The sequence below is a fragment of the Amblyomma mixtum genome, chromosome 1, assembly GCF_055824585.1.
Source record: "Amblyomma mixtum isolate Tamu chromosome 1, ASM5582458v1, whole genome shotgun sequence".
Lineage (NCBI taxonomy): Eukaryota > Metazoa > Arthropoda > Arachnida > Ixodida > Ixodidae > Amblyomma > Amblyomma mixtum.
Genome location: NC_143012.1, coordinates 276,574,029 through 276,598,505, shown reverse-complemented (window position 1 = coordinate 276,598,505; position 24,477 = coordinate 276,574,029). Strand labels below are relative to the sequence as shown.

At 46.3% G+C, this 24,477-nt stretch overlaps 2 protein-coding genes across 6 annotated transcripts in view; one reads left to right on the top strand and one right to left on the bottom strand.

The window, feature by feature from the left end:
- Positions 1-16,930, top strand: part of brat (tripartite motif-containing protein brain tumor) — a 115,866-nt gene extending 98,936 nt beyond the window's left edge. For all 5 annotated transcript variants that reach the window (XM_089566080.1, XM_089566077.1, XM_089566081.1 and 2 more), the window contains one exon: positions 9,099-16,930. In XM_089566080.1, the coding sequence (XP_089422206.1) occupies positions 9,099-10,571 (1,473 nt within the window). In that variant the 3' untranslated portion in view covers positions 10,572-16,930. The remainder of the gene's footprint in view (positions 1-9,098) is intronic.
- Positions 16,931-18,791: 1,861 nt separating this feature from the next.
- The window catches only part of LOC149371788 (uncharacterized), a 28,366-nt gene continuing 22,680 nt past the window's right edge, over positions 18,792-24,477 (bottom strand). The window contains exon 3 of the mRNA XM_089581148.1: positions 18,792-20,052. Coding sequence (XP_089437274.1) covers positions 19,160-20,052 — 893 coding nt within the window. The 3' untranslated portion in view covers positions 18,792-19,159. The remainder of the gene's footprint in view (positions 20,053-24,477) is intronic.

Below are 24,477 nucleotides of genomic sequence, written 5' to 3'. Positions count from 1 at the left end.
TTCCAATATATATGATGATTCCAATGAACATCAGCATCTCCAACAGATTCACGTCTTCCCATGAGCTGTCACGCCGAACTTGCTGAAAATCTTCATCCATGCATACTTATTAGTGATTCCGCACACAGTCTTCATCATTTACGCCGTGAAGAGCATAAAAAAAAAGTCGAGAACTCGAGCGAATCTCCGAGCGCCGCTCCGCAGCGATGTGCCGATATGGACACCTAGCTGTCGTCTTGGTTGAAAAACGCGACGCGACCTTGAGCATTTGGCAAAGTGCCTTCGCCATACGTTGTCAAGACCCTGAAGCACAAAAATAAACCACTCTCATCAAGTACAAACCGTATGAACCGCAGAAAACCCACAGCGAACGAAAACAGAACTTATATGCAAGTACGCGCTGACGTTCCAGGCTCCCGAGGCGAAGTCTCGCGGTCGAAACCCAAATCCAACGTTTGTACATTGTTGCCCGACTAATAACCACTGCTTTCGTCGCAAAAAACGAAACCGAAAGCGGCCGACGTACTCGGTGTCAGCTTTCGTTTTCGAGGAGCGCGCGGCGACGCGGACGCCATTTTCTCCGGCTGACGCCGCTGCGGCCATTCAAAGTTTTATTTTTCACGGCGCCCCCTCATGTCAAAACACTGAAACCAAGGCTGCAATCGAAAGAGCAGTTGTTGAGCTCGCTAGCTAGATGGCGAGCACGTACACGACTCTCCAAAATGAGCTTTTTTGCGCGGGTGATTTGAATCGATCATATGCGATCGATGGCCTATGGAGAGTTAAGATTTGCAGTCTTAAGCTTTGATTACAAAGGCACATCGGGCTGGTTTCCAAGCATGACTGAGGCAGTCTGAGAAAGAAATGAAGAAATTGGCTTGCAAGCAGGTGGTATTGAATTTATAATATTTAAGGTGCGAGCAGATGAAATGGCAAGGAAAAAAAAAAAAAATCCGACAACCCCTTTACTACTTTGTAATGCAAATTTCAGTGACAGCTGTTAAAGGGTCCCTGAAAAAGGGTGTTTGAGGTTGCCTATAATACGCTTGCGTTAGAGTACAGGCCACCGAGTGTTCAAGCTGCGTACTGGACCTCAAAAGCGAACCAATCATTTACATATAATTTTAAAAATTCGCGGTTCCGTGCCTCGCGGTGACCTGCAGTGCTGAGCTTCGCCCGAATCGGCACGCAACACGTCATGTCGCGCTCTTTACGTCACAAGCGTAGGGCTGCCATTGGTTCACCGGGATGCCTCTTTCTGATATCACGCACCTGCCATGGCCATGGCCGCAAGCTTTGCCCACCTCCCTTCTTTTTAATTCACATACCCTAAAGGCCCTTCACGGGTATTACATAGGAAGGTTGAAAAAACCCATAATCATTGTAGTACATAACAAAGTGAAATTTAAAATCTGAAAAGCATGAACAAACGCACTTCAAAAGCAGGGAGCGTAACTGGGTAAAAGAAAGGCTTGAGAACACACACACGTGAACCACAATGCAGGAGACAAAATGCAATTCTAGCAACAGTGTATTAAGAATCAATAAGAATGGAGTAAGCACTTCAGTCTGGTAACAAATGCGTCGTAATTTTTTTCGGAAACGATTTCTGCAGGCAGTTTATTATAATGGTAAAGGGCAAGGAACAATGGCGAATTGCGCATAAGTTTGGTGTGAGCGATTAGACCACTTTAAAGCGGTGGTCTAATCGGGGAAAATTCAATGTGCTGGTTTGACATCAGATTCTGTGAATTGCGAAGGATTGTGATAAAGCCTGGGAAAGTGACATATCAGAGTGACAAGTCTTCGCTTTTGAAGTGAGCTTAGATTTAGAGATGATTTAATATTGGTGATGCTGGAGTAGCGAGCGTATTTCCTTGAGATAAACCTAGCTGCCTTATTTTGAAGTGATGCCAGTTTCTCGGCAAGATAAGCATATTCTATCTGCGATCTGACAAAAGTTGTGTATGCCAAGAGTTTGGTCTCCTGATTTGCAAAGTAAAAATGACGCCTAAGGAAACCGAGGGTTTTGGATGCTTTAGTGGTTTTGTAATCAATGTGTTTGTGCCATGTCAAGTTCGACAAAATGTGGACACCTAGGTATTTGACTGCCGGAACTTTTTGGATGGCTACGTTACCGATAGAATAAAAGATGGGCTCAGTGACTCTAGCCGTCGTAAATGTTGCAAGATTTGTTTTTGAAACGTTTATTTCCATAAGCCATGGTTTGCACCGCATAGTGATTTTGTCAAGATCCGATTGCAAAGCATTAGTATCGTGAGGGTCAGTAATCTTTCTGTAAATAACACAGCCGTCGGCAATTAGCCTAATTGTGGAAGTGATGTTGCTGCTTATGTCATTAATGTAAATAAGGAAGAGGATCGGCCCAAGCACCAAACCTTGAGGCACGCCAGACCTTACTTGGGTTAATGCATCCATTGGCGTACACAAACTGCTGTCGCTTAGTTAAAAAGTTCCAGTTCAAGACATTGCTGTTCATGTTGAGATTTGCAAGTTTTAATATGAGACGAGCGTGAGCAACTTTGTCGAATGCTTTTGCAAAGTCTATGAATGTAGCATCGGTTCTCGTTAAATGGTGCACAGTGTCGTGCAGGTCGGCTACAAGTTCAAATATCTGTGACTCACAGGAAGGGCCACGTAATTCATGTTGGTTTTGAAAAAAAAAAGTTGTGCTGATTGAAGTACTTCATTATTGCTGATATGTGTTCCAGGATTTTGCAAGGTAAACTCGTTACTGAGATGGGCCTGTAATTTGAAAGGACAGAAGGATCTCCAGATTTAAATATAGGTATACTGCGTGCAATTTTCTAATAGTCAGGCACAAATCCTGTATCAATAGACTGCTGAAAAATTGGAGTGAGTATGCAAGCTATTACGAGTTCAGTTAGCTTGAGCAGTTTTGGACATATGTCATCCGGTTCAGGGGGCCGAATTACTTGGCAAACGATCAATAGCTTGCTTAATTCCTTCCTGTGTAATTAAGATGTCATTCATGTCTACGTTTATAGTAGCAGCATTAAAACCTGTGGGAATTGGTGTTTCGGTAGTAAGCACAGAGCCAAAAACTAGGTTCAATTCGGTGGCAACATCAGATGGGTGAATAAAATCACCATCTTTTACTATTGTTGTCAGACTAGACGAAGGAGGCTTAAGATTTACTACGTTCCAAAATTTTTGTGTATTGGTTTTAAGTAAAGTTGATATATATCATGATTAAAGAATTTATCCTTGGCTTTCTCAACTTCGGCTTGGTACAGTGGACTCTTAAACGGAACTCGAAGGGGATTGAAAAAGTGTTCTATTTATCAGAAGTTTCATTTAAGCAAAGTACACATTTTTCACAAAGCAAAACTTTAATTAATCTGCACCAGCCCTTACTGATGTGGGCGCAATGAAAAAAAAAAGAATCAATGGTGGTTTGCTTCACATTTTGGAGTTGGTTTTTCACTAAGTGACTGTGCATGCTTGAAAGGCTGCGAAGAAAGTCTGTACACCCATCACGCTCGAAGTAGTGCTACAAAAGTGCCACTGCATTTCTAGCAGCAGTGTCTGGCACTGCGCTGGGCACAGAGTCCTCGCACTCATCACTGGAGGAGGATTGGTCCTCGGCTTGCACCTCGGCAATCATCTCCTCGAGACTTTCCTCCTGACATGTGCTCAAATTTTCATCTACTGCCTCGTAGTCCTGTCGCAAGAAAGGGGCAGATGGCACCACTTGGCTGAATATGGTGTCAGCCTCATCTTCAGTATTGGCAGCACTTGTCTCATCATGTGGAACGGGTTCCTGTGCTTCAAAACCTGCATGATGGAAGCACCTCTGCACAGTTGTTGCTTTCACTTGTTCCCAGGCGTCGGCCAAAATGGGTATGGCCGACAACAAGTCGATGGCATAATCCTTCCCGCTGTCGGCACAAAGCAGCATGCGGTGGAGCAGCTGGCGGCGGTAGAGTACCTTGAGGTTTTGGATTACTCCTTGATCCATTGGCTGGATTACAGCCGTCGCATTGGCAGGCAGAAATTCGAGCCTGATGGACTTCAGTCCTTCCACCTGACCGTGGGCAGGGCAATTATCCACGATGAAAACAACTTTCCTGCCCTGCTTGGTGAACTTCGCGTCTTCCTCTCGCAGCCAGTTTTCAAAGATGGCCATCGTCATCCACGCTCTTCCATTCGCGTTGTGCGTCACAGGCAGACCTCGAATGCCCTTGAAGCAACGTGGGTGCCTCGACTTGCCGATCACCAGCTGCTTTAACTTTGCACTACCAGCCATGTTCACACCCACCAGTACGGTAATGCGCTCCTTACTGCGCTTCCCACCTGTGCAGGCTTCGCCTTTGTAGGCGAGAGTCTTCGATGGAAGTGCCTTATAAAAAAGTCCCATCTCATTGACGTTAAAGATGTCTTGCTGCTCACAACTGCTTAAAATATACTGTAGTCGCCCCTGTTGCCAGTCGGTGCAGACATCTCTGTTCACTGCAGCGCTCTCACCTGAGATGGTCTTGAAGATGAGGCCGTGGCGCTTTTTGAATCTGCTCAGCCATCCATCACTCACGCTGAAATTTTCAACGCCCATTTGCAGGGCTATCTCCCGTGCTTTCTGTTCTAAAATGGGACCACTTATCGGGAAGTTAGCACTCCGCGCACGCTTAAACCAGAGAAAAAGAACTTTTTCTAGCTCTTCATACGGCGTTGTCCTCATCCGCATTCGGTTTGAGGCGAAGGTCCTACTCTTGACAGCCTCTTGAATCGTGGCCTTGTTCTTCAAGATCTGCGACAGCGTCGACTTCGGAATATCAAACTTCTTCGCTACCTCTGTCTGAGATAGACCGCTTCGCTCAAGCTCCTGCAAAACTTGCAATTTTTTCTCAAGCGAGAGTGCTTTGTGCGGCCGTTTCTTCACGCTTTCCATTATGCTGAGACGCCGATCGCGCGTAGGCCTAATGCAGAGCTACAGCAACAAAATCGAAGCGCTCACAAATGACTACTGGATTGGCTTGTCCCGGCTATAGTGTTGGCTGCAAAGGACTTGTTCATGGTTGTGAGACTACCGTTCCATGCGAGAGCACAAATATGCCTTCGCGGATTCCGAATGTTTACCTTTTGTGCCGTTTAACCGAGGATAACAAAGTAGTAGTGTTTCAATTAACCGAACAATTTTTCTACTACAGACATAGGAAACCAACCAAATAACCCCACTTAATTCCGTTTATCCGTAAGTTTCATTTAAGCGAGTTTCGTTTATTGGGCGTCCACTGTATATTCTTGACTGCACGCGGTAGTTATTCCAATCGCCCTCAGATGCTGAACGTTCTGCCTTAGTGTAAAGACGTTGCGACTGTGATTTTTGGAACATGTCTTTCTTTTAGTTTGTTCATTTCAGCGCTTAGCTGATTCCAGTTGTCATTTGAACAACGGCTTGATATTGATTCCAGGAACTGCTCTCTGAACAATGACAGTTCGCTAATCAATTGTTCAACATTTGCCCGTGCATAGTTGGTGAATAGTTTTCCTAGGAAAGTTTCCTTCCTGCACAAGTGGGTGGGGCCGGCGGAGGTGCCGACATGTCGACCTGCACAAAGTGACAAGAGGAGAGAGTAAGGCGCGAAGATGCGTAAATTAAAATTTTGACGGGAGACAACTTAGCTTCCACAAAAGAGATTAAGAAAATTCCTGCTGGAGGATAGTCGTGAAGCGGCATCCTTTAATATCCTAGGCATACCTTGACTTTATTGGGAGCCCCTTCAGAGCCCCTTTAATGGCTGATGCGACTAAATACATGTTGAACACACTCCAATGGTTTATTGGAGTACTCAACAATCAAACTTCTTTGTTGCTGTATTCGAACACATTCTGTTCCAAAAGTGCGTCAGAAATCATTAATTTGTAGGACACACAAAAGATAGAAAATCAGCCAGATAACATGGTCAGGGTGAATGCTGTTCACTTGACTCCCATTACCTTAAAGGACTATAGATACTGTGGGGTTTTTAATTGGGGGGATAAATACTTTTCCCCGGTTTAACCGCGGCTGACACAGTTCAAAACCGCCGGACCCCACTCCGTGATCACATACGCTACCCAGCGCACGCCGACCACGATGGGCCTTGCTCCCAGGGAACAAAGGAATGACACTCTGGCTGACACAAACAAGGCATTTATTGCTGCAACAAGAATAACGCCAGCTAGCAACAAAATACGCCAAGGAATCGAGGATGTCCGACTCACCAGCATGGTTACGAGCGAATGTTTGCCCACGCTAGGGCAGGGGGAAACTCCGAGGCTGGACTGGAAGAGCTGTGGGAGAACGTTCCCGTCACGAGGCTTCGCACCCGCTGGTGAAAAAGCGGAGCCCGCTGTTACGGGTCCGCATGCGGTGAAATCTCGAGCCAAAGAGGTCCATCTCCCCCGCGCGCGTAGCAATCATGCCATGTGTAGCGCCCGTGTCTCTGCTACACTGGTGTCCGTCCTTGTTAGTTATGGTAACTAACCAAGCTAAGGAGGGTGCATCGCGAGGAAGCCAACCAAAAGGAGAAGACGAGGAGCAAAGTTGCAACACCTAATTTTAGTTACGTGTTTTCTTCTTGCAGATGATGCAGCCACCGTGGTGGTTCGCTGGTTATTTTGCTCAGATGTTGATCCGAAAGACGTGGCTTTGGAGACGTAGCCATGGAGGCCACATTTTGATGAAGGCAGAATGCTAGGGACCAGAGTACTGTGTGATGTCAGTGCATATTAAAGAACCCCAAGTGGTCAAAATTATCCAGAGCCTTCCAGTACGGCATCTCTCATAATCCGAGTCACATGATGTTAAACCCTATAAACCAAACAACTCCTCTTGTGGGAAGAAGTGATAGCCTTTCAAACTTCCTTTCTTTAATTGGGAAATGGTGTTGGTGGCATCTTCAGAGTTTGATTTGATTTGATTTATTGAGGTCTAACGTCCCAAAGCGACTCAGGCTATGAGGGACGCCATAGTGAAGGGCTCCGCAAATTTCGACCACCTGGTGTTCTTTAACATGCACTGACATTGCACAGTACACGGGCCTCTAGAATTTCGCCTCTATCAAAATTCGGCCGCCGCAGCCGGGATCAAACCCGCGTCTTTCGGGCCAGCAGCCGAGCGCCGTAACCACTGAGCCACTGCGGTGGGTTGTATCTTCAGAGTTGCTAAAGATGCTGTTTCTGCACTCTTCTTTGAAGTCAATTTTCTTAATGTGCTGTGCCTATGTAATCCTTGAGTGGAGAGCATTGTGTGCCTTGCCTATAGTGGCAACAACAAGGCACTGATAATGCCGTGGTAATACAAGCCAATTTGTGTAGATTGAATTTTTAAAATCTTAGATGGCACTGTGCGTGGTAGAGGACAGTCAGGTGATGCTGACAGCAGTGCTCGCTTGTGACTCTTATAGTAGACTCGTGATAATGCACTCTGTCTCTCATTCTGATAATTTAATTTGCACTTTCATTTAAAGGTGCACTAAAGAGGAATCTGAACTCTTCTTTTTACTGCGGGAACTCGGATCTACATGTTCGGAGCATTCTTAAAAACTTCGAATTATTGTCCTGTGTGGCCGATTTCGCTAATTGAAATCGGATTAAACATCCTGGCTTCTGCATTTTTTTTAACTCTCCGCTGTGCGCGAGATGTGGAGCCCACATCTCAGTTCACATATTAATCACATGCCCGAGATTGGAACCAGAAAGTCGACAGCACTTCCCGGAGCTATGCACGCTTAAAATACCAATGCGCTCTCCTTTATTTTTAGGTGACGCCCGCATGTTTTCATTGGATAGGGATTTTAAATTTTTAACTCAAGTTGGCTTTTACAAGAGATCTCTTCTTCAAAGTAACCTCAGCCCCTCCTTATAGCATACAAGACTGAGCTTAGCTGTAGCTTCCAGATGCCTTGCCCTTCTTGCCCAAGCAAGGACTGTGGTTGAGGCTATGTGCCTTTGTCCTTTATATGGAACAATTCCTAACACAATTTTTAGAAGCTATACACTGTTGTGGGCTATCTACCTGACTTGTACACCCTCCTGACACAGTATAATCATTCACATACTCACTGCTCTTAGGACCTATACGCCCGGTATTGAATTTAACACGTGTACATATTTTAGCCTGAGCCAACCAAAAAACTTGTATTTGATGCTCTTTGGCCTTAGATGCCCTTGTGCACTTAAAATAAGAATCTTTGGTCATTTGAAGATTTAATAAGATTTAATTAGTTTCCAGTAGTCCAAAAATTTGAACTTTGTGCTCTACAGTATCCAAATATTTACATGCTCGCGTTTAAGTCTGGATTACTAGTAAAAAGAAAGAAAAAAATCGGTCGGCGACAGCAGTATGTGCTTTTTCTGCTGTCCTGAGGCTTTCTGTTTTGGTCTGTCACTGTAGGGGGCATCCTCACCCTCCCCATTCACCACTCAGTCTTTTGTTCACGTGCTGGTGAGCATCTGAAGCAAATTTAGCTGCTCTACATGCAACAGCGGCCTACTTACCAGCATGTGGGCAGGGTCGGAAAAGGTGTTTCCAAGACTGTTTGATGGTTTAAATGACAAATAGCTAAGACAAATGCTTTCTCCTGCTGACTGACTGTGCTCTTCTGCATTTTTTACATACCTCTTGTTGTCTATTTTAAAACAGTTTGGCAAATTTAACATGGGAAGAGCTTGTTCATTTACATTTTGCCCTGTTAGATTCAACGAGGAATAGAGCTGATTGCATATTCCGGTTTTCGAAGCCTGCTTCTTGAAAGTGTTTATTTAGGCTTCTGCGGCTGTGTTGTCCCGCACTGCAGTGCAGGAGCCTGAAAAATAAACTGCAGTTAGTAAGGAATAAAAAATTACAGTTGCTGTTATAGGTAAGGCTTATAGGAAGTTGACACTGACAAGAACGTGCAAAAGTGGGCATTCCTGAATTTTCTCTGTAAAAATTTTTTCTGTAACTGGCAATACTTCGTGGCAATACTCCTGCATATGGTCGTGGCCTCATGAAGGTGCTGCTCTTAAGGATTAGAAATGCCGAGTCTCGGAACGCGTACACTGAGACTTGAGCACATTTTCTCATTTTTCAGGTTCAAGATACCATTGAAAGGATCCACCAGGTGTGTGCCTTTGTGGAACGGTTGACTCGATTTTCTACGAGCACTGAGGCATTGGTCTTCAAGCCACTGCTAGAGAACAAGTTCCAGGGATTTCTCTCGTTTCGGCCCGAGTCTGGGCTCCATGGCATGGACCTCGAGTTTGTGTCCAACTATCAGGCAATCCAGGTAGGAGTGCGCAACACGTTTGGCTACATCAAGCAAGGCGGAGCTTCTGAAGGTGCTCCGCGGCAACCACCCATCGCTCGGCCCAATGGTGTCGTCCTGGGTCCCGCTGACCGCGGGTCTACACTGCACCAGAATGGCCATCATCCACCACCACCTCCGACATCCCCTTTCGAGTCAAACCTTCTGTCCAAGCGCTTCAGCTCTGCAAACAGCCTAGGTCCATTTTCAACCAGCCTTGCAGACGTCAGCCCTTACGAGAAGTGGTCGAGCGGGGGTGCTGACATCTTTCACAACGGCTCGGACTTTGGTGCTCCCCAGGATTCTCCGGCACCTCCACCGCCGAGTGCTCTGGCCGAACTCTCGTCCAAGTACCTAGCTGGCACCGGTGTAGGGTTGTACCCACTCAAGTCGCAGATCAAACGGCAAAAGATGATTTACCACTGCAAGTTTGGAGAGTTTGGTGTCATGGAGGGTCAGTTCACAGAGCCTTCTGGTGTGGCGGTGAATGCGCAGAATGATATTGTGGTCGCTGACACCAACAACCACCGCATCCAGATCTTCGATCGGGAGGGGCGATTCAAGTTCCAGTTTGGCGAGTGCGGCAAGCGTGACGGACAGCTCCTTTACCCCAACCGGGTGGCTGTGGTGCGCCAGTCGGGTGATATTGTGGTGACTGAGCGTTCACCAACGCACCAGATTCAAATCTACAATCAGTACGGGCAGTTTGTGCGCAAGTTCGGTGCTGTGATCCTGCAGCACCCTCGCGGCGTGGCTGTGGACCCCAAGGGCCGCGTGGTGGTCGTCGAGTGCAAGGTGATGCGGGTCATCATCTTCGACCAGAGCGGCAACGTGCTGCAAAAATTTGGCTGCTCCAAGCACCTTGAATTCCCCAACGGCGTGGTGGTGAACGACCGGCAGGAGATCTTCATCTCTGACAACCGGGCGCACTGCGTGAAGGTGTTCAACTACGACGGGGTGTTCCTGAGGCAAATTGGCGGCGAGGGCCTGACCAACTACCCCATCGGGGTTTGCATGAATCAGGGGGGCGAGATCCTGGTAGCAGACAACCACAACAACTTCAACGTGACCGTGTTCACCCAGGATGGACAGCTGGTGAACGCGCTCGAATCGAAGGTGAAGCACGCCCAATGCTTCGACGTGGCCCTCATGGATGATGGATCGGTGGTGCTGGCCAGCAAGGACTACCGCCTGTACGTCTACCGCTACGTGCAGCTGCCCGCATCTTCAGCTCCCCCCGGAGGTCCTGGAGGCCTCTGATGGGAGAAGGGGGGCGGCCCTTGTTGCTTTGCCCTGTTTGCACAGGCCCCCGTTCTCTCACCCTTCCTCTTCGTTACATTTTTGTCACCGTCATATGACCTCATTTTTTACATGCCCCTTGTTCTTTATTTTAGAGCAGTTTGTAAAATGTGTGACATGGGAAGAGCGTGTATAGCTTTTTTATTATTATTATTATCAGAGAAGTGCAGTATTCTCACCTCTTCTCGCCATTGTCCATAAAGCAACTTTACAATGTTTAGCAAGTGACGGTTCCTTTTAGACACACTTTTTTCTTGCGTAGCAGGCTTGCTGTCACTCGTATCGTTGTGGCCCATGTTTTTTTTCTTCGATCTGATTTACTTAAGTTATTTGGGGATTTTAGTGCGTATGGTGTCATTGTTTATTTAAATCATGTAATCTACACACAGAGGCTCTTGTTATGTTATAAATAGCATAGTTGTTGTACTGTTTTCTTTACATTTCCCAACATTTTTTTATACTGTTTGGTTTGTGGGATTTCGTCAGCCGCTGCGATTATTTCTTTCTTTTGCAAGCTCCCCCTTTTTAGTTTTGTGTCCGGTTAAGTCTTGTTTGCTGTTTATTGTATTCTTTGTTTGGTTGCCTTCTTTCTCCCGCCCACTTTTTAGTATTTTGTTTTTGATGTTTATTATGCTCTCTGTTACATCTTGTTTGTTTAGGTTGCCTAAGAGAGCTTTTGAGGTTACAAGCTTTTTGTGTACGGTCCTAGTCATAAACCGTGAATGGTGCAGCAGGCAGAAAAAAAAAATGCAACATCTGTTGTTTGGGCGCAGTGTAGACTGTGTCGATGCATATACACACACAAAACAAAAAATGAGACTATATGGGGGATGCTGCAGAACGAGATTTGACAGCAGTGTCATGCCAAAGAGAGGAGTCCTGGGCAGGTGTCTCGAAGGAAGCGGGGTCGGGGAGCTAGCTGCACTGCCGTAGATGGGCGAGTCTGTCAGCATCAACCAGCTTCTTTTTTTTTGAAAGGCAGCTGTGATTGGTGTGATGCCAGCATATGTGCATATATAAAGGGGCCAGTCATACAGGAGTTGATTTTTTTTCGTCTTACTTTTTTCCGCGTCTGTCCACCGTTTTTTTCCTTTGGAAAAGAGCTGCGCCCTGATGTTAGCATTATGCTCAGTTTATGGATGCGTTTGACTGCTAAGTTTGGATGGTTTCCTTGACCTTGTATGTGCTCATGTGTGAATGGCAATTGTGCCAAGTGTAATCATGATTCCCCCTCCCCCCCACCTTCCATCTTGAGCCTTCCTTGTTATCATTTTCTTTTCAGTAACTCCTAGCTTTTTTTTTACATTTTGATATGTGAGACTTTTTTTTCTTCATAGCTGGGAAAGCTTCTTTTCAGCTGCCCAGTACTGGATCTCCTATTCTCAACAATCCACAGAGGGTCTAGGGGATTTCTTGTTCCCTCCCCCAACCCCACTTGTAAGCAATTTATACTGCCATCATCCCTTAGCTGCCTGCTGCTGTCCTCAGCAGTTGTAGCCAAAGGTCACCTCCTCTCCACCAGTTTCTCTCACACAGTTCTCACACCAGGCCCGTATGTAGTTGACATATTTCTTGCGATCCAGGTGTGGGGTAGCTTGTTGAATGTGAAGAAGCAATGCTGTACCAGCTAGAATTCTCCCAGGTTATCGTCTCTGTGGCTGTTCTTTTTTACTTCCTTCCGCAGCTAGTCATCAGGGGCTGCATGCCATCTGAGGGGTTGTTTCTCCCCTGTCTGACTTTCGCTTTTGAAGGTTTCTCTCACTAAAGAGGTGTAGCATGCAACTGAGCTATGTGGGTAGGGGCTGAGCTAAACCAAACTTAACGAGAATCTTGCAAAAGCTAAGGGAGCTCTCTCCTCGTTGTCTGGTCTGGAGCTTTTATGAGAGTTAAGTTTTTGTTAATTGAGTTGCGTTGTTTAAAAAGAATGTTTTAGTTTGCACCATTCTGTTTTTAATGTGAAAAGGAAGCAAGCTGTTCTTGCCGTTGCTGCTGCTACTGCTTCTCTTTTCATGTATTCTGGAAGCCTTTTTTTCCACTGTTTTGAAAGTCTCTTGCATTTATGTGTTACTGCCATTCACGTAGCTTGCATTATTGCGAGTCTCGCAGATCCATGGATGAGGCCTCCTCATCTATTGTTTTAATTTTTCGGCTTGTTTTTGTAGATTAAAAAAAAAGAAAAGAGCACGTGTATTGGTCTTGTGGAGCAATGCTAATGCAGCTGGCGGCAGCATAATGTAGCTTGGCATGCAAAACAGCAGGTGACGTGTTATGCTCAAGGTCTCGACCGCCTTACAGCAGTGTGCATTTTTGCTCTCGGCAACAGGTTCACGAGTGCTATGTTGTTTATTCCTGTAACTTATTTCTGCATCTGACAGGATTGCAGTTGTAATTCAAGCCGTGAGAGGTATTCTGTTGAATAAACTATTTTTGTTGTTTCAGCAATAAGTGAGTGGATGCCAGCATGGGCAAGCATGCAAGCGTGCTTTGCAGCACGTGTTTTGGGAATCTCTCTTGCTTCTGTTAGACGACGAAGGCTGTTGGTTCTTGGCTTTCAAGCAGGGTCTGGTGCAGTGCATGCGCGCGATGAACACTTTAATGGCCGATTCTGCCACTGTATGGACCGAAGCACTCTTGCCTTTTCTGAGCTGTGCTACTCGGCTTGTGGTGGGTGGTGCTTGTGTGCGAGTTGTCGTTTCTCTGTGCATTGTGTGTGTGTGGCTGTGTGCTGTTCCGCCTAAATGAGAGGGAGGGCCCCCCCCTTCTCCTCCACCCTCACCCAGCCCCTGCTGCCCCATCTATACATATCCACAACAAAGTCGTTGCTGACGGCGAAGGTGCGAAGAAAAGCCTGGGGTGTTCTTAGGTCGCTTGACTTTCCCTAGCTGAGAGCTCCCGACTCGACCCAATCCATTTACTTCCTTCCAGACTATGCAAGTACGCATGGGGAAAAAGAAGCTGAATGACCACTGTATCCGTTCTTGTAGTTGGTGCCATTGGTTGTCTTGGTTGTTCTGCTGCTGGCACTGTTCACTTGGCTGTGCTTCACCCAGGCTTTTGCAAATGTGCATGTGCCTTGACGCAAAGCTCAATTGGCCATTGCTGTTTATTTCAAGCCTCTCTGTCTTGCTTTCACTTTTTTGCGGGTCTTGCTTCTGGAGCTCCTGCCAGCAGTCACTGGTGCCATCACATTCCGGAAGTTGTTTCCACTGACTCCAGCACCCTCTTTTTTTTCTTCCTCTTGAATCTTTGAGTAATCGTAGTTGCTGCGCACCTAGGGCTTCCAAGGCTTTTTGAGAAAGTTTTGTTGCGAACTCATCGCAATGGCTTACTCTGATCAGACTTGGGAAATCGTCTGGAGCAATATGGCCATGAGGAGGACATGATCAGACTTTCGGTGCACCTTCTAGTGCTATTCATGTGCTGCAGATCTTTTTCTGGGAGTGAATATGCTTCGCTCTAGACCAAGCCAGAAGGTTCGTTAACATTTTTCCCAGTTAGGTTCATCAAGGAACACAGTTGATTGCATATTCCAGTTTACGATGCCAACTTGTCGAAAGAGTTTAAGGTTTTTCATATAGTACAAAACTACATGTCTTTACAGCAGTTACATGGGTTCATTTGCATTTTTTGTTTCGTATGCGCGTGTTTTGTTTTGCGTTGACATTTTTGGAAGGTTTATTATTTAAGGAAAAAAAAAAAACACCATGAGATGAAGTTTCTCGTTCTTAATATATTATCTCCATGTTCATGGCATATACATATATATAAGTATATACGTGTGTGCATGCGTGCGTATATTTATACCGTGTATGTGGGAAAAAAAAAATGTTGAAACTTGTGTGAACGTGCATTTATCATTGCAGTGGAGGGCTGTTTGGGATGAGGGTGGTTGCTTCAAGTGTTTGTTTCTCGACACTCGACCTTTGAGGGATGCTTCAGAGGCCCCATTCAAAGGTGTTTTTACTTGCTCACCTCATTGTCTCTCTCTTGCAAACACTTTCCCTCTCTTCATAGCTAGGCGCTGTTTCTTAGTCTGTAGGCACACACATGCACAGATGATGCTATGGGGCGTAGTACGTTGCACTGGCATCCCTGCTGCCGACTTGCTAAGGCAGTGCACCGATGAGCCCACTTGGAGCCTCTTCTTACAGCCCAAGAGGATGGACGCCCTTGTGGCTGCCCTTTCCCGTAGGGCAGAAGAGACATTGCATTGGGAGCTGGCATCGGCACTTCTCTCCAGTGTGTTTGGTGTTGCGTGACAGCCCAGTCGTGGCATGCAACTTTGGCCTTGGAGTTTTGAGCCTCGCAGCAAGGTGGAGCAGTGTGAATGCTGTTGCCTTGCCACAGGTTCCCGGTTGTACGTGCCTAGTCAAGTGCCACTTTCATTGCACACGCTGTCAAAGAAGGCTCCAGTGCTAAAGAAGGCAATGTGGCATCATTGCTGTCCTGCTCTCCCTGATATTTTTTTATGTAGGGCCGCAGTTGTGCGAGTTGTGTGCTGTTCGTGTTGTCCGGCCGTGTTTTGTGTGAATGCCCGTACATTCCCGTCACGTTCGACTTCTGTTTCTGGCGGCTGTTTCTCCGGCTAGTTGCAGGTTGCAGTTTTCTCTCTCCTGTTTGTCACCCTCTCTCGTTTGTCTCTGCATCCTTTCTCTGTTTCCAGCAGATGTGCTCAAACACTTGTTCAGAGCTGTTATTTATTTGTTCCTCATCATTTTGAAGCTGCAGTGGCAGTGGTTTTGAGTTCTTTGTTAATGGGCTGCAGGCCAACATGACTCCATATTGACGTTAAGCAGTTTTTCTACTGAAGAGTTCCATGGTGTGAATTTTCATCATCTTTGTGCGTTTCTAGTGAAGTGTTTGTGTGGTCTGTCACATGTGCCCCCTTCCCAGTGGTGTAAGAGCCGAGCTGTGGTCTACATTTTTCCTCCATTCTTTTGTTTCATTTCTTTGTATTGACATGTCTGTTTTAGCAGACCTTGCACACTCGAGCCATTTTGTGGGATGGGGGACATTCTCAGGCCTGCCACCAACATTTGTTGCTCTCCAGCAGGGGGGAAAATATCGTACAGTGTTCACCTTTTTTCTTTCTTCTTCTTCACGGAGGAAAAAAAAATACTTGTGTGTTGTGTACAGCTGATCAGCTGCTTTTGACTGTACGAATGGTGTCTAGCGTGTGTTTTCTAGAGTAAACGTTGAGGACATCTTTTAGTATTTTTTATACGCAAACGCTCTGAGTGGTGGCCGACCGGTAATCGTCCAGAACGACCGTGCTGACCCCCTCACGTCTTCTCGACTAATGCAGTTTCTGCGGACGTCGGGGAAATGCTGGGGCTCGGTGCGAGGGCGTTTGCCAAACCTGTCCGCTACTTGCCCGAATCAGATCTCTCTGGCGTGCAGTCTGAAAACTTGTCACCACCGCGACAATCGTACTATTGGAGGTGCCGACCGCGTCGTGTGAACAGCAGGCGTTCCGGTCCTAAGTGATGTCCGCTCGGCTCTTCGATGAAAACCCGAAATTGGACGCATAGTTGCAGGTCTTCAATGTAACGAGTACGGCGGTTCTAAGCCTTGTGTGTTTTTGTTATGTTGGTGCTGCAAAGAACACAATTTATATGAAAACTACGTTAGCGCGAGTAGAACGGGAAAAAAAAAATGGCCACAGTGGCAGGTGAACAAAGTAAGCGTTTTGAACTGCGTGTTTTTTCAGCGAAGTCTCGCGGCCGCCCCACATTACACGTACCCGCGGAGTCAGTTGTTAAAGCAGAGTGGCACCTTAAAAAAAAAAGTTTCTGCGGACATGTTAGCGCTTCTGGTTGGGCTTTCGGTTGGTGTTATCATTCACTGAGCGTTCACGCATTCACCTGGAGTTTTCCCAAGACCAAATGTTTTCGAAGCTTGGTTTTTGGTGTGTCCTGTAGCGTAGTCACCTGCGAGTTCCTGCCCAGTGCTGGCCGATGGACGCATAGTGTTCTTGGTGCCTTCCTCATGCTGTGCAGAACGAGGCGTGAGAAAATTGGGCGCAGACTTTTTGGAAATTGGCATTTTGCTTTCCCTCTTTGTCGTCGTCGTCAGCTGGATCTCTCATGAGAGCACCACAAGCTGCTCCAAAAATAATCTGTAACAGGATAACATTTCTTTTGTTTCCTGGTACAAGATTCAATATGATTGTCGCAGGCCTCGACTTTTTCTCATGTGTGTGTGATGTAACTAACTTATTAGACCAACTTTGTTTGTACTTTTTTATGTCTACTCCCATTTTTTGTTGAGATTTAGTGTATGGGTAACGCGTCAACAATAAAATATTTTTGTTTTGGTGAGCACATGACTGATGTCTTCTTTTCATTGTCGCATTACCTCAAAGCGAAGTCCGATGCGCTAGAACGTCAGACACCACTTCCCGTGTCGGGGTGTATAAGGATGCTAAAGGACGCCGCTTCACAGACGCCGTTCCAAGAACTTTTAGAGCGCAACAGCAACTCTTGGGCGCCTGTTCCTGGGTTTCCGAGCACCAGGAAGTTTGTTGTGGATGTGACTGACCTATGACCTATATAGTACCTGCAGTGTACATCAGCAGCCTACAGGTAAGTTTGTACTGCATTGAAAGTTTCCTCCCCTCATGTAATCTGTACTTTCTTTGCTGTGTGCAGTGTAGGGCATCTGGCTATAGTGCAGTGTACTTGTGCAGTGATGGATAAAAATTTGTGGGATGCAAGTTGTTCGGATAAATATATTTCTGTACTATGCTTTTAGCCAAAGCAGTTTAATCAAAATCCTAAAATCATGAGGGAAAATGAATGCTCGAACCTATTGAGCAGGTTTCAGCTTACTGCCTAGGGAAGCAATGTAAATATTTTTCTGGAAATCCACGTCCCGCAAACTTTACTCTGACTATGCATTGTGCTCAACCACCGTGTCGTCAGCTAGCATGCAGCTGTGTGGTGAGAATTCGTACTCTCGCACTTGAATTTTTTATACCTTCAGTATGGATGTGACTGACTGTGGGAGTAGCTGTAGTGTCTTGCAGTGTAAACACATTGTTTATGCATTGGCACAAAGCTATTTGCAGTCGGGTGCATCCTGTCTTTTATTTTTGCAGTGTTTTTTGGATAAGCAAAGTATATTGCATGTCCAAGAAATACTAGCACCTCTGTTGGTTGCTACTTAAAAGTTCAACATGTAAACTTGTTTTCTTTGCTACGAATGCCTAACTTTGGACTATTCGTTGCAAAACTGTTGTAATGAAATAGCAGTATAAATACTACTCCTTACACACCTATCAATCACCTCTGATTACATGAATGGCTTTTATAGTCTGACACAACAAAGGAATGTAGTGGTAAATGCCCCTCAAATGCGGCCTTCCAGCCAGTGGAGTTGACCAATTCTCTGATGTTGTGGTTATTTATAAGTTGAAGTTGCAGGTGACTGTCTGGTACCTCCATGAAATGGGATGAACCATCACGTCATGAAAACCAGTCGACACCATTGGTTGCAGGGTCTCCGTTGAGGGGCATTTGCCGCTGCATTCTTGTTGTATCAGACTATAGTGTCAGAAGTTCATATTAGATGAAAGGAACGTGCCAGCATCTGCTATGTTCCACTAATTCTTAACAAGCTTCCTAATGAATTGTTCTTGTTTAATACATGCATACATGCAAAAGAGTAAAACTGTTTTCAAATTCTTCAGCACTAATACTCCTGATTGCAAATTGCTGGTTTTCTTTGTGCCTTTACAAGAGTTTTTTTTTCTTTCATAGCCGGTTGTTCGAAAATATATCTTCGTTATTACTCTTTCAGTAATATGTAGGGAAACATAAGTGTACAATGCTTCTATACAGTGTTAAGAAAAAAAATTCGAATGCAGAGAACTAATTTTTGAATGAGACCTAGTTTTCCATTTCTTTGGAAAATTCATAGTGCCATATTACAGAATGTTGAGGGAAATTACTTTCGTCAGTGCGATAAGGAGCCACAAATTTTCCGAAACCAATCTGGGAGGGTCGAGCGCAAAGTCTGGTGCATTTCGCATGGAATGACCCAGCCCGGAACAGCAATATGCTTGGAGGGAGTACGAAATGTGGGGAAATGGCGATAAAGGACCTCTAATCATGCAGCCACAAACAAGCAGCTCGTTGGTGTTCACACCGTGTTTTATTCAAATGAGAACATGTCGGCTACCACAGTGAAGTAATCATTTACAAAAGATATGACAGCCATTACACCGGGGCAGAAGATGTTCGTGTCGCGCGCCATCAATGAGAACTCGCTGCGTGCGCACGTCATAAGTAACCATGTGCGGCGAATCCGGCACCGCCCGATATGGTTTCGATATGTACAAAGGAACCTGCTTAGGAAAGCGCCACCACTTGAAAGTTGTCCGCGCTTGCTGTAGCTGCCTACTGATGCATTGTGTTGCTACGCTGATCCAGACTGTGGTATCAGTTATTGCCTACGCTCGGATCGGGACAGCAGCCACGTCCACGCACAGAGGGAACAGCGACCGGTAGAAACCCCTAATAGCACGCCGTAGACCGCAAGCCGCGCGCTCAGTACCGATGGAGGGCGTAGTGGTCGTAGCTTCTCTTTTGCACGTAGCCGTTGAAGGGTCCGCGCGGCATGCTGCTGGCCACTCCCGAGTGCCACACGGCTGGTCGCGGCCTGAACGGCACGGACTGCTGCTGCTGCTGCTGCTGCTGCTGCTGCCAGCTTCTGGGCTGCGGCGGTGACCAGGAAGCGGAGGAGGGTGTCGCGGGCCTCCAGCGCTTGTGCATCGTGTCTGTGAGCTGCTGCTGCTGGTGCTTGCTGTTCGGTCGCCATGGTGCAGACGTCGGCGCGTCCATGTTCTGTTGAGCCGGCTCCCAGCTCTTGCTTCCACCGGCGGTGTTCTCGTGGACGAGCAGCAGCAGCAGTTTCGCTTCATTGGAACCGCCTTCGTTGTTCTCCTTTACCGGGGCCGCTGCGGGCACTTCGTCGGCAGCTGTGTTGGGAGGCTTCCACGTGGTCTGCTGTTCCTTGCTCCATAGCGCCCGCCGGTCCAAGTTCTTGCCCCAGCGGGGCCACTGGCGTTGTGCAGGGGGCGTGCTGTGCTGCCTCTTGTGGTAAATGATGGGCCTCCAGGACTCCTTGCTGTTGCCGCTGCTGCGATCCTCCTCGGAAGTTGCTGGCCTCCTGTGCAATGGCTCCTTCCATGCGGCCACTGACTGCACCTTGGCATGAGAGGCGAGCGGCTTGTCGAGAGCTATCAGGATGATGGGCAACTTCTGGTCCACCTGGACGTCGTAACCACTCTTGTCTGGCTCGGGCTGCCGCTTGATTTCAGGTGGAGGTGGCGGCGGCGGTGGTGGCTGGAAGGTTGCCGGCTGCTCCTGGGGGATTCGCACGAGGATCACCAGCTTCTTCAGCTCTTCCGCTTCAGACGTATGGAGATGTTCACGGCCAACTGCCCACACCAAGAGGAAAAGAAGCAGTGAAATTGCTCTGAGTTACGAGGACAGATGTCTGTTGCAGATGAAGTCATTCTTTTATGATGTTGCACCTACAGATGCCTAATGTCACAGCCGTCGCAATAAAAAATGACACCAGCAGACAGGCTGGGCAAAGAGGCGTGGGGAGGTGGATCTTGGCCTACAGAACATCTTAAACTTTATTGTTCGACGTGTTTTGAGATCAAAAAGAAATCTCACTTGCGCGAGTTTTGTGCGCATGTCCTGTTCAACAGATCCAACTTCTGTGTAAGAACGGAAAGTAGGTTCATAACGTTCTTTAATAATTTATACGATTACAATTAATTTTCATAAGGTTGTGCCTATGTTACACTAGCTCACTGTTATTGTTTCGTTATGTTCTCGCTATTTGCACATTTCTGTAACCGCGGCGTCGAAATGGTTTGTTATGTATAAAAAATCTGGTCGATAACATCGATAACGCGGAACACTTTCACATTTGTCATGCACTTCGTTACGGTATTCATGAATTGCAGGTGTTAGCACAGGTACAGGAGAGCGCTGAATCTGACCTGTCTTTTTTTCTGTGGCGAGACGCAACTATTACGTACTGCTGCCCCATGACGCCATGTCTTCGGCACAAGCTTTCATAACTTTGCTTTGGTAATCGGAAGACGTTTTTTCGCTCAGTCGTGTGTATCTCAACCTGCTCTCGATTTCAAGCGCTTTTCGGTCGGGCTCAGGGAAAAAATTTTCTTTTTTTTCTTTCACAAAAATAACATACAATGAAAAAAGGAACGAAAACGTGTGTTTCATTACGGACACTTGTTGTAACTTAGAAATAAGTAAAGAACTAATACTTGCAACAAAACAAAGATGCTGCACTGCCTTTTCAAGAAAAGATGGTCACACACTGCATACAATTCAAACAGACTCAATGCATTCAATAGGTCTTGAGAAATGCTTGTGCACCTTTTCCTGCGTTAGATTCCAGTGCACAAGATTGGCATGCGCTCTCCGCCAAGCCTGTTGCGCAGCTTAGTATGCACATTACCGGCGTGCGACAAGTTTTTTCACAGGACGCAGACGATAGGGGAATCGGGAGTAGCCGCCATACGACTGACGTCGGCTGTTGGTTGCTACAAAGACTTTGCCACCATGTGGACGGCTGCAAGTTTTTTAGCAGAACCTCGAACAGCTCATTTAGGCCACACTATGGTGCCTAGTAAGGTGGCAATAAGCAGAAAACTCCGTTTGGAAATTGTGGCGCTTTTTTCTCTGATTTTGGCCAATAATAATAATAATAATAATAATATTAAAAAAAAAACGTTTCTTTCCTTCAATTTGTCAAGGTCTTTTTCAGGCATTTGCATCTTTAACGCAAACATCTTTGCGCATCCGGCAAAGTACAACCTTTGTCAAAAGTGTTCGCTCTCAGGCTTGTTGCTGAGCCGTGTAGTGGGGTATTTACGGCACCATTGCGCTCCGCAGGGGCGAGGGCTGTTCCCCTTCCAGGGTTGGAGCTTCAGCGGTGGCGTAAAAGTGCCTTGCGGCACGGACACACAAAAGCCCCGGAGTGCCGGGCACTCGTTAAAGGCTTTCTTACTTTCGCTCCTAATCACAGCTGACACCAACACAACACCTTCCGCACAGTTACTCGGCTTTAATGATGCAGAGTGTGTAGTAGACGCAATGAGACTTGGGAGTTTCTGTTCACCTCGACTGCCGCCTGCATCAACTCACCTGGAGGCCCCTGTTACTCGTCCTTTGGACAGCAGGCCACCAGCGTGTGATTCTTTGGTCCTGAAGGGAACAGCTCAATCCCAGGGATTATGCGCACACTAGTCGCTAAGGCAAGTATTGCTTTCCTCACTGTCGATGGCAGTGGCAGAGGTTGACCACTCCATTTGTGCGCTTGGTTGGTACTGCACAGTGTGTTGCACCATTGCGGTAGAAAACTATTGCTTTTCTCGCTTCTTTGATGGTAGAGACCTAGGTTCACCGCAACCTTAGGGCGCCAGGTACTGGACAGAGCTGTCGCGCCAATGAACTACGAAAGTATTGATTTTCTCACTCTGTTTCTCAGGTAGTGGCCGAGGTTGATAATGCCATTATAATGCCATTAATTGGGCGCCTCATACCGGTTAGAGCTGTTACACAAATGTACTGCGAAAGTATTTTCTCACTCTGGGTGGTTGTGGCCTAGGTTGACCACAGAATTAGGGTGCCTGATACCGTAGAGAGCTGCTAAACCACAGTGCTACAAAATTATCTCCTTTCTGACTCTCTTTCGATGGTAGAAGCCGAGGTTGACCACACCATTTGTGTGACAGGTGCTGGGCAGAGCTGCTGTACAAATGGCATACAATACTATTTATTGCCTTTCTCACTCTCTCGATGGTAGAGGCCGAGGCTGATCGCAGCACATATGCGCCCAGGTTAGCACAGAGCTGTTGCACCAAAGGTCACTGAAGGTATTACTTTTCTTAGTCAGTTGTAGAGTCCGAGGTTGACAACATTAGGGCGCCTGGTACTGGACAGAGCTGTTATACCAATCGGCTACGGAATTATTGCCTTTCTCATTCACTTCCGACTGTAGAGGTCTACGTCGACCCCAACGGTAGGGTGCTTGATACTGGACAGATCAAATATTGCTTTTCTCACTCTTTGGATGGTAGCGGCCAATTTAGACCACATTATTTTGCTCCTGGTACTGGGAAGAGCTACACCAGTGGGCTACAAGATTGTCTTGCTCACTTTCTTTCGATGGTGGAGGGCAATGTTGACCACTCCATTTTGCGCCTGGTACCACAGAGCGGTTACACCAGTGGGCTACGAAATTGTTTTTATCCCTTTCGATGGTAGAGGTCTACGTTGATCCCAACATTACGGGGCCTGATATTGGAAAGATGTATCGTGGCAATAGGCCAAGAAAGAATTGCTTTTCTCACTTTCTTTGATTGGTAGAGGCCTATGAAGACCACACAACTTGTGCGCCTAGTACTGGGCAGAGCTGTTACACCAGTGGGCTACGAAATTATTGCCTTTCTCACTCTATTTAGATTGTAGAGGCCGATTTTGACCACATGATTTGGGTGCCTGGTACTGGGCTGAGCTACAAAAGTAGCTCAGCCCAGTGGTCTACGAAAGTGTTGCTGTTTTCAATCGGTGGTAGAGGCCTAGGCTCACCACGCCGTTTGCACGTTGTGTGGACAGAACTGTTACACGAACGAAAGACGCATTAGAGAACTTCTGTATTTACACTTCCTTCTTTTATTTTGTCAGATATTCCAAAATTCTCTTCCTGGCCAGGTATATTGTCATCTTTCAGACTAAGATGCCTTTGCATTTTGAGTTGCTCTTCAGCTTTCCTAGCTGAATATAAACACAGGGGCAGTTTTTACAGACAGAACTTTGTACTTTGTGTAGGCTTGTAATGCATGAATGCACTGCGTTTCATTCATTTTCCGAGGTCGTTATGGAGCAGCAGTACAGCATACATTTGAGGATATGTTATGATGCGAAAATATTGTTCTACAGCGATCTTTGTCGTGGTATGCTTCGTACGACGGGAGACTTAAGTTGATTCTAAAATAAGGTCAGTGCGAGCCAGAAAGACTTCTTCTGAAATGCATGAAAAAAATATCACAAAATGTCAAGGATGAATGGCATATGGCTTGCGCTCTGATGTGGAGTGCAGTCATTTGAATTTCCTCTCACTAATAGGAAGCATAGATTCCAGACCAAACATGAATACATCTATAAAACTTCCATAAGCAATAGAGAAAATACTTGGAATGTGGTTTGAGGGTATTTTTGCTTGTGAGACCAGATTGTACAATCCGCTGCTTAGTTTACTGCACAGTAATTCATTGCAAAAACACATTTACTGCTAATACGCGAAAAATGTTTCACTGTATGCTCTTGTTCAGCACAACATATTTTGGGATTTCGCGATTAGTTAGGCTTCAGGATAACTAAACAAGGTACGGAATGGTAAATACCTGCTAAAAGTGATATTGCAGTGAAAATACGGGACAAGATAAGCATTATTCTTGTGTTTGCAGTATGTGCAATACATAGCACGCGATTTGACCAACACGGGCAAATATGCATTTAGGTACTCTCAAATGTCGTCGGGTTCTCTACCACAAACGAACCATCATCGTGACGTGAACACGTTGCAGAGTGTCAGCACTTACGAATTATGTGCTGGCCAATGTTGGCAGATACGTTAGCAACGAGTAAGAGAGCTTTATGCAGAAATTTTCTCCGCTTCTTACAGCAACCGCTCTTACACTCTAGTCAAGGCAGTTTAATGGATGTTATGCAGCTTGGTTAACCGCCAATGGGAACGACTGGGCGACATATGCCGCACCCGTAACTATCGCTGGCTGTCCCAGGAGACACGTACATCCTTT